A 10,323-nucleotide genomic window follows, 5' to 3' on the forward strand; every position below is an offset into this window, starting at 1 on the left:
TTTTTGGTAAAGACGGGGTTTCACCACACTAGCCAGGCTGGTCTTGAACTCCTGGCCTCAAGTGATCCACCCGCCTCAGCCTCCCAAAGTGATTGGATGACAGGCATGAGCCACTATGCCTGGCCTGGTTTTTTAAATGTTATGTCTACACGAGGTCATCTCTGAAGGAGTCCCCTTAGAAACGGAATCATGAATTATTTACTTGCTGGGCCTCCACTTTTTTAGAGGGGACCTCCACTTTTTGGCAAGGGAGGGAACGTCTACTTTGAACCTCACCCTCATGACACTTTCCTTTCTCTGGGAGTCAAACCACCACCAACCCGATGGCCACAATGCCGCTTACTACCCAGGTGACCTTAGGCAAGTTACTTCATCTCTGTGCCTCAGCTTCCTCACCAGTGAAATGAGGATAATAACAATACAGTAGTCCCCCCTTACCCTCAGTTTCACTTTACAAGCCTTCAATTCTTTCTAGTCCACCACGGCCTGAAAATATTAAATGGAAAATTCTAGAAATGAACGATTCAAAGGTTTTTAATTGCATACCGTTCTGAGTAGCATGATGAAATCTCGAGGCATCCGGATCTGTCCCACTAGAGGCATGAATCATCCCTTTGACCAGCGGATCCATGCTGTCAACACTCCTTGCCCATTAGTCAGTTAGGAGCCATCTCAATGATCACATTAATTATCCTGGCGTCACAGGGCTTGTGTTCAAGTAATTTTTATTTTACTTAATCACCACCCCAAAGCCTAAGAGAAGGGATGCTGGCAACTCAGAAATGCCAAAGAGATGCTCTAAAGTGCGTGTGTACATGCGTCCGTCCGTCCATCCTTCCTTCCTTCCTTCTATGCCAAAGAGATGTTGTAAAGCGTGTGTGTGCGTACGTGCATGCATCTTTCCTTCTTTCCATGCCAAAGAGATGCTGTGAAGTGCAGTGCTTACTTGCTTTCCTTCCTTCCTTTTTTTTGAGACAAAGTCTCTGTCATCCAGGCTGGAGTGCCATGGCACCATCACAGCTCACCGTAGCCTCAATCTCCCTGGGTTCAGGTGATGCTCCCACCTCAGCCTCTCAAGTAGCTTGCACTACAGGTGTACACCAGCACACCTGGCCAATTTTTGCAATTGTTATAGAGACAGGGTTTCGCCATGTTGCCCAGGCTGGTCTCAAACTCCTGGGCTCAAATGATCTGCCCACCTCGGGCTCCCAAAGTGCTGGGATTACAGGCATGAGCCACCACACCCCACCGGCAAAGTGCTTTCTTTAAGTGAACAGGTGAAAGTTCTCAATTAAGTAAGAAAGAAAAAAAATCATATACTGAGCTTGCCAAGGTCTACAGTAAGAATGAAATTCTATCCATGAAGCTGTCTGTGAAGAAGGAAAGAGAAATTCATGCATAGTATATGTAGGGTTCAGTCCTGTCCTCGGTTTCAGGCATCCACCAGGGGGTCTTGGGACGTTTCCCCCCAGATAAGGGGGAACTTTTGCATCCACATTTACTATTTATCGCTAAAGTCATTTAAGGTAATGTGGGAAAGGGCTTAGCACCATACACAGCATACAATTAACTGTTTCTAAAGGTTTACTAAAAATATATTAAAGCCTCCCCCCGGACCCAAAAGCACAAAAGAAAAGCCATCTTCCCTAACACTTAACATCACTTCAAGCTCAGCCTTCTCCCTTTTCTTATCCCTGCAAAACTTTTGGCAATGGCAGCTGTGCCCAATCCTGTTGAAGGTCCTGAGATATACCAACTCTTCCCTCTGATCCTTTTTCTGGGCATCCCAAACCTGCAGGTATCTCTGTCTCCCTCAGCATCAGGCCTTTCCCTGGTTTCTTTCCTTTCTGGTCTCTCTCCTTTAGGGCCTTGCCTCTGGCTGACTGATGGCACCATGAACACCATGATAACCTCTGTGACTTGCAGGGACACTCCAGATGAGCTCCTGGAAAATCTGAAGTAACTGGAAGACCATGAAAAGGGGAAGAAATGATCAACCCCTGTGGCACCTAATTAACTTTAAGACATTCTCTATTGTTCCTTATTCCAGCCCAATTGCCTTATCAGTTGGACTTTGTAACTGACCTTGGGACTCCAGACCCTACGACCCCCTCCCAGCTTGCAAAAACCTTCCAAACCTATTAAAACCAACTCCTATCTGACGGCCCTCCATTGACTCTCTTTTCGGACTTAGCCCGCCCACAACCGGGTGAATAAACAGCCGCTTTGCTTGAGCAACATGGCTGTTTAGTGAGGGGGTCTCTTCATTCAGAGTGCGCATTTTAACAGTCTCAAAATCAGGTCCTCAGCACTTCTCAAGTCTACAGTAAGAATAAAACAAGCTCACCTGTCCTCAGCTCCTCTACTCCTCCACGCCCCAAGGTATGAGACAGCCTTTCCGGGGTTCCATCTGCTCTGCTCTCTCTACTAAGTAACAGAGGGTCCCTCAGAGCCCAGGTGCAGGCACTGGCTTTTCTAGAATTATGCACTTCAATTCCCCCGAAGCTCTGGACTTAATGTTTCTGCCCAACTCTTCGTATCTCCAAAGGGAGGTGTATCCTGAAACATTCTGAAATCACTATGTCTCGATCGCACCATTTTCCCCACCGAGAGTCAGTTCCGCTGTGGGTGTCACCACTGTCCCTGTTCCTCGCCCCCAAACCCAAGCTTCTGAGTCGCCCTCAATTTTTCCTCCCCACTTGCTAGCTTTCTAGTTTACCAGCCCTCTCTGCTTTTTTGTTTTTAAGATGGAGTTTCGCTCTTGTCACCCAGGCTGGAGTGCAGTGGCACAATGTCAGCTCACTGCAACCTCCGCCTCCCAGGTTCAAGCAATTCTCCTGCCTCAGCCTCCCGAGTAGCTGGGATTACAGGCACCTGCCACCACGCCCAGCTAAGTTTTGTATTTTTTTTTTTTTTTTTTTCTGAGAAGGAGTCTTGCTCTGTTGCCAGGCTGGAGTGCAGTGGCGCAATCTTGGCTCACTGCAACCTCCGCCTCCTGGGTTCATGCGATTCTTCCGCCTCAGCCTCCCGAGTGGCTGGGATTACAGGCGCATGCCACCACACCCAGCTAATTTTTGTATCTTTAGTAGAGACGGGGTTTCATCATGGCGAGAATGGTCTCGTTCTCTTGTCCTGGTGATCCGCCCGCCTCAGCCTCCCAAAGTGCTGGGATTACAGGCGTGAGCCACCGAGCCTGGCCTTAAGTTTTGTATTTTTAGTAGAGACAGGGTTTCACCATGTTGGCCAGGCTGGTCTGAAATTCCTGACCTCAGGTGATCCACCCGCCCTGGCCTCCCAAAGTGCCAGCCCCTCTCTATTATCAGTGCAAATTGTCAGAACACCCAACTTTTCCAAATTCAAACACTTAAGTGACTTCCTAAATGAAGGTCATGACATACACAATTCTCACAAGGCTTTGGTTTTGTGGATAAACAGAAGGGAGGAGGTCAGAACAAATGGCTTTCTCCACAATCTACTCTCAGTTTCACCGGTCAGTTCTTATGCACACCGTCTCATCTAATCCTTATGAGGCAGGTTAAGTTCTTATTTTATAGATAATGGAAGGCCAAAGTAAGGGATGAGGGCCATAACAGAATCGGGCTGTGTCTGACTTTCTTTTTTCTTTCCACTGCACTCCAAGCTGAAATGACAGCAACAGATGGTCTGGTGGAACCTAAGAAGGTTTGCAGTGTCGGGGAAATTAAAAACATATACACACTCTCAGAAATCCCGAGAGAGAGAGAGAGACAGAGAGAGACAGAAACAGAGAGAAATCATATGCATATATGTGCTCCTGGGGGGGTGCAGGTCAAAACCTGAATTATCTGGGGTACCACCTCCAAAGTCTCTTTCAGTGCACCTGCCTCCTGAAAACCAGACACCCCAACACTGAGGAGCCTTGTACAAACAAAGCACAGCTCCCGGGGGGATGTCATGTGCCTTCATGGGGCCTGAGCTACAGTGTTACCTGAAAGGCTAATTCTTGGTTTCATGCTTCCTTGCTACAGGAAATTGGATTCCCAAGTAGACATGATTTGCTCAAGCCCTTTTTGGAAAGGGGCTACCACAGTTCAGGCAATGGTTCAGCTACGCAAAACTCCAATCCATTAGGATCTAGCACATGTGGAAATGATTAATGTGTAACTGCTGTGTGTCATCTTGGCCATCAAGGACCACAAAGCCACAGCAAAAGTTGAAATACATACAGGAAAATCCTTATGTTTAAGCCAACTATACTTTTCCAGAAGATGAAATGACCATTACTTTTCCCATTAAAAGGCAAGGAGACTGGGTAGAGTACGAGATTTCACTAAAGCAATCCTTGGGAGGAAGCCTATGACTCATGAAATCAATCCCAGGCCGAAGGGCAGGGAGGAGCTTCCAGGAACACCTTAGTGTAATAGTGCTCTACAATAAACCCCTAAGTGGGCAAAATCTTCATTTTGTTGATGAGGAAGATGAGATTCAAAGAGCAAATCACTTTTTTTCCTTGCCCTAGTTCTCCAGTGGGTAAACTGAAAACAGTACTCAACATCCACAGCCATGAAGGCCAGCTTTCTAAAAAGAGCCACAGAGAAAACCATCAAAAAAGAAATAGTAACTCCCTTTCCAAAACAAAAGACAAAAAACCTGTCTCGGCTGGCTGTGGTGGCTCACAGCACTTTGGGAGGCCTAGGCAGGCGGATCACTTGAGGTCAGGGGTCCGAAACCAGCCTGGCCAACATGGCGAAACCCCCTCTCAACTAAAAATACCAAAAGTAGCCGGTCATGATGGTGGGCACCTATAGTCACAGCTACTCAAGGGGCAGAGGCAGGAGAATTGCTTGAACCTGGTGGTGGGGGTGAGGGTGCAGAGGGGGAAGGGGGGAGGTTGCAGTGAGATGAGATTGCACCATTGGGTAGGTGACAGAGAGAGACTCTATCTCAAAACAAACACACAAATAAACAAACGAAAAACCCTTTCTCAATCTCTTATCTTCGAGAGACCAAAGGATTCCCTATTTCATAAATAATATTGGGAAAACTGGCTAGCCATATGGAGAAAACTGAAACTGGACCCCTTCCTTACACCTTATACAAAAATTAACTCGAACTGGATTAAAGACTTAAATTACAAGACCTAAAACCATAAAATCTCTAGAAGAAAACTTAGGCAATACCATTCAGGACATAGGCATGGGCAAACACTTCATGGCTAAAACACCAAAAGCAAAGGCAACAAAAGCCAAAATTGACAAATGGGATCTAATTAAACTAAAGAGCTTCTGCACAGCAAAAGAAACTAGCATCAGAGTGAACAGGCAACCTACAGAATGGGAGAAAAATTCTGCAATCTATCCATCTGACAAAGTGCTAATATCCAGAATCTATAAAGAACTTACACAAATTTATAAGAAAAAGACAACCCCGTCAAAAAGTGGGTGAAGGATATGAACAGACACTTCTCAAAAGAAGGCATTTATGTGGCTAACAAACATGAAAAAAAGCTCATCGGCCGGGCGCGGTGGCTCAAGCCTGTAATCCCAGCACTTTGGGAGGCCGAGGCGGGTGGATCACGAGGTCAAGAGATCGAGACCATCCTGGTCAACCTGGTGAAACCCCGTCTCTACTAAAAAAAAAATACAAAAAATTAGCTGGGCATGGTGGCACGTGCCTTTAATCCCAGCTACTAAGGAGACTGAGGCAGGAGAATTGCCTGAACCCAGGAGGTGGAGGTTGCGGTGAGCCGAGATCGCGCCATTGCACTCCAGCCTGGGTAACAAGAGCGAAACTCTGTCAAAAAAAAAAAAAAAAAAGAAAAAAAGCTCATCAACTCTGGTCATTAGAGAAGTGCAAGTCAAAACCACAACGATGGCCAGGCAAGGTGGCTCATGCCTGTAATTCCAGCACTTTGGGAGGCCGAGGCAGGCAGATCACCAGGTCAGGAGTTTGAGACCAGCCTGACTAACATGGTGAAATCCCATCTCTACTAAAAATACAAAAATTAGCCAGGTGTGGTGGGTGCGTGCCTGTGATCCCAGCTACTCAGGAGGCTGAGGCAGGAGAATTGCTTGAACCCAGGAGGTGGAGGTTGCAGTGAGCCGAGACTATGCTATTGCACTCCAGCCTGGACGACAGAGTGACACTCCATTTAAAAAAAAAAGAAAAAAACACAACGAGATACCATCTCATAACAGTTAGTATGGCGATCATTAAAAAGTCAGGAAACAACAGATGCTGGAGAGGATGTGGAAAAATAGGAATGCTTTTACACTGTTGGTGGGAGTATAAATTAGTTCAACCATTGTGGAAGACAATGTGACAATTCCCCAAAGATCTAGAACCAGAAATACCATTTGACCCAGCAATCCCATTACTGGCTATGTAGCAGGACCTGCAGCGGACAAAACCTCTCAAACACCGAACTGAGAAAGGCAGTGGCTTTTTATTCAGCTGGGAGCTGTGGCAGGCTAATGCCTTAACAACCGAGCTCCCCAAGAAGCAGCTCTTTTCCCCTTTCATAGGCTTACAACTCTAAAGGAGAAAACTGAGGCGAAATGGTATAACTGTCCATTGGCTGGACAATTGACCTCACAATCTTTGGGTTCATTGATTCGTTAGTTCATATGCAGAAATAGGCAGGGGAAGGCGTTTACAGAGACAAGACAAAGGCAATAAATCATTAGTTGGCAGAGGTATTTTGAGGAGGGGGGCTCAGTCATGTAAACATGGAGGATATGACCCAGTGCCGGGCTCTGGCTGGTAGTGATATTCTTTGCAACACTTTCAAGGCTTATAGATAGCTTAGACGCTGGGAACTGAAAAGGGAGTTATCTTCCCAGTCCTTGGGCCTTGTTATGGCCCAGTCAGTAGCGTCAGCAAGTCCCTTGGCCATGGATTCCAGTTCTTTGGTATTTTATCTTTACCCTCCTTCTCATATGGAGGGAGGAGTGGAGGCCTTCAAGGAGGGAGATGGGAAGGGGGTCTCCCCTCTTAGATATATACCCAAAGGATTATAAATCATTCTATAATGACACATGCACACATATGTTTATTGCAGCACTGTCCACAATAGCAAAGACTTGGAACCAACTCAAATACCCATCAATGATAGACTGGATAAAGAAAATGTGGCACATATGCACCACAGAATACTATGCAGCCATAAAAAAGGATGAGTTCATGTATTTTGCAGGGACATGGATGATGCTCGAAACCATCATTCCCAGCAAACTAACAGGAACAGAAAACCAGGCACTGCATGTACTCACTCAAAAGTGGGAGTTGAACAATGAGAACACATGGATACAGGGAGGGTAATATCACACACTGGGGCCTGCGGGGGTCGCGCAGAGGCTAGGGGAGGGAGAGCATTAGCAGAAATACCTATGTAGATGACAGGTTGCTGGCTGCAGCAAACCACCATGTCACAGGTATACCAATGTAACAAACCTGCACATTCTGCACATGTATACCAGAACTTTATAATGAAAGAAAATTAAAAATATAAAAAATAAATAAAAATAAAACATCCACAGAAAAATGTGACTAATCCATACAATTGGCTAATAGTTACCTTCCCTCCTTAACTCACTCACCTAAAATCAGGAGAAAAGCAACTCAAAGTCACAACTTTTAGATGCAAGTCATAAAATATGCGAGTAATTCGCCACTGAGGTTGCCTTCCAAGAAAAGGCACAGTGGAGCCTTGATGAGAGAGTTTTGCTCCCTTACCGCGTCGTGTACGTGTGGCGGGAAAAAGTGGCCAGTGCGGCTGAACTGCGGCTGGGTAGGGCGGGCCACCAGCGGCCAGGGCGCCTAGCAGGCCAGACTGGACGAGGAGGGGATGGGAGCAGTCTGTCACCTCGCACCCGGCCGGCCTTGCCACGTGTCCCCACAGGGAGAAAGGAGGGGAGCAGGAGGAAAAGAGGCACTTTCTCAGCATACAAAGGCCCTACTCCTGCTCCTATCCGAGCACTTTAGGGGCTGGCGGGCTTTGACGGGTTTTGTTCCACGTGCTTTCACTTTGAGAAATTGCACCGGCTCTGCCTGGTTTTCTGAAGAGACGGCCAAGTATGGCATCCCCTAGGGGCCGGGAGGCGGCGGGCTCGGGGAGGCGCGCTCCAGGGCCAGAACTGGCGCAAACCCCGGGCTCCCCGCCACCCCGACCTGCTCCACCTCCCCGCCCCCTGCCACAGGAGGCGTCCTGGCCCGGGGAGGGTCGCAGTGGCGTTAAGGGGCGCCGGCAGTAACCCGAGCGGCCATACCTAATTCTCTCCCACTGTGCGGTTCCCATTTCACAGACAAGACCGCGGGGGCCCTAGGCAGGTAGCGGCTCGTCCACGCTCCCGCGCCTGGGAAGCAAGCCCAGGTCAGTCCTGGCGCCCGGTGTCCCCAGGGGAACTCTCACGTGCATCGAGTTGATGCTGGCAGTGCCTTCTCTGGCTCCCTCGATCATTTCCTCCCCACTTTTCCCGCGAGGGCCTTAGACGCTCCGGGGGCTAAGAGAGGGAGCCCCGCCAGCCCCGCACTCGACGCCTAGGCCCCCAGCCCTCCCCTTCGTTCCGTCCCTTGGCAGCAACAGGTGCGCGGCACGCGGCAACCTGGCGCCGGCTCCGGAGAAAGTTTCCCTGGCCGCCGCGCGCTGTTTACGGGCTCCTGGTGCAGTGCTGAGACCCGGAGCTTTCGGGCAGGCGGAGCCATTGAAACCCGAGACGCTGGGAGGAGCCGTCGGGGTGCGCGGGGAGGGAAGCGGGAGGCTCTGGGCCCGGCCAGAGACGCTCCCCTTACCTGCGGCTCCGCAGGCGGCCTCAGTCTTCATCCCAGGCTCAGGCAGTACTGCGCCCCGCCCCGGAGGCTGTCCCCGTGACCCTCGCATCCTCCTCTCTCTCATTCCTCCCCCGGGGCTGTCCCTGCCACCCGCCCCCTTCCCCTCCCCCAGGGTCACCACCGAGCTGTCTACCCTGCTACCAACCCCTGGCTCCCCAGTTCGCAAAGAGCGTTGACTCCACCTCCCCAGCTGATTCGCAACCCCCAGGAGAATTTATCTCTCTTTCATTTGTGGGGAGAAGAAACCGTTAGCGCCCCCACCCCCCACTCACACGCACGCCCTTGCCACTGCCCCGGCCCGAACTAAGCACATCCCAACCCCCTCCCACGCCCCTTCACACTTCTATTATTTCTATTTCTTTGAACAAGAATCATTTGCGTTAATCCTTTTCGAAAATGTACAAGTTGTTTCACTCCAGTAAGCTTATTTAAAAAAAAAAAAAAAAAAAGGAAGAAAATCAGGAAGAGGAAGAAGGAGGAGAAGGAGAAAGAAGAAGAAAGAGGAGGAGAGGGGCAGGAAAAGTAAATTCACACAGTTGAAAAGGGAGGAGCTACTGGGAGACTGAGGCAGGAGAAACGCTTGAACCAGGGAGATGGAGGTTGCAGAGAGCTGAGATTGTACCACTGCACTCCAGCCTGGCAAAAGAGTGAGACTCTATCTCAATAAAAACATTTTTTTAAAAAGTAAAATATATTTCTTCAAGGTATGAAGAAGTATACATTTTTTGGTGTATGTTTTTGTTACATTTTTTAAAGTTCTCTTGTTTTAAAAAAATTACATGTATAATGCCTGAACAGTTCCTTTAAAACACGTGTGTGTGCGCGTGTGCATGTATACAGTATATGTAAAGAATAATGAACTGAAAAGGTCCCTGCTTCTCATTTAATTCCTATTTCCAAAGTCAGTATTAGTCAAATACCTCTTCTTTTCATTTTAGTTCCTGAGTTTTGCATCTTGCATGAGTAACTTGAACCTACTCCAAAACTAGAACATAATTCTTGTAAGTTTACTTCCAGTATTTCTGCTGTTTTGATTTTTAGACATGAATTTTTAATCCAATCTTAATTTACTGACCTATATGGCATAGGAATGGATTTAACTATATCTCATGCTTCCCACATCATTAAATAGTATATTTTTTCTACTAATAACTTGAATTATCTCTTTAATCATATATAAAATTATCATATACATTCTAGCTGTTTTATTGACAGTTTTACTATTTCTACAACAATACTGCATTATTTTAATTACCGTAGTATTTAGCATATTTTTAGATATCTGGGAAGGCAAGCCCTTTCTTGTTGAATATTGAAACCAGTTAGTTAAGGATACCGGGGTTTGATGAGAATGCATCTAGTCTAACATCAGTTTGCATAAACATTTTTAACGCTTCAAATCTTCCCATTACAGCATTACAGAATATAGCATCCTTCGGTTTATTTGGGTCTTTTACGTTTTTTTGCTAAAGTTCCAAGTTCCACAGTTGTTTTTTTTTTTTTGAGACAGAGTCT

General features: G+C 47.3%; 1 protein-coding gene across 2 annotated transcripts in view; it reads right to left on the reverse strand.

The window, feature by feature from the left end:
* The window catches only part of FAM169B (family with sequence similarity 169 member B), an 87,171-nt gene extending 78,288 nt beyond the window's left edge, over positions 1-8,883 (reverse strand). For both annotated transcript variants that reach the window (XM_017518425.2, XM_017518419.2), the window contains exon 1: positions 8,770-8,883. In XM_017518425.2, coding sequence (XP_017373914.1) covers positions 8,770-8,872 — 103 coding nt within the window. In that variant the 5' untranslated portion in view covers positions 8,873-8,883. The remainder of the gene's footprint in view (positions 1-8,769) is intronic.
* Between the last annotated feature and the right edge of the window lie 1,440 nt (positions 8,884-10,323).

Source organism: Cebus imitator, unplaced genomic scaffold (assembly GCF_001604975.1).
Source record: "Cebus imitator isolate Cc_AM_T3 unplaced genomic scaffold, Cebus_imitator-1.0 Scaffold19, whole genome shotgun sequence".
NCBI lineage: Eukaryota > Metazoa > Chordata > Mammalia > Primates > Cebidae > Cebus > Cebus imitator.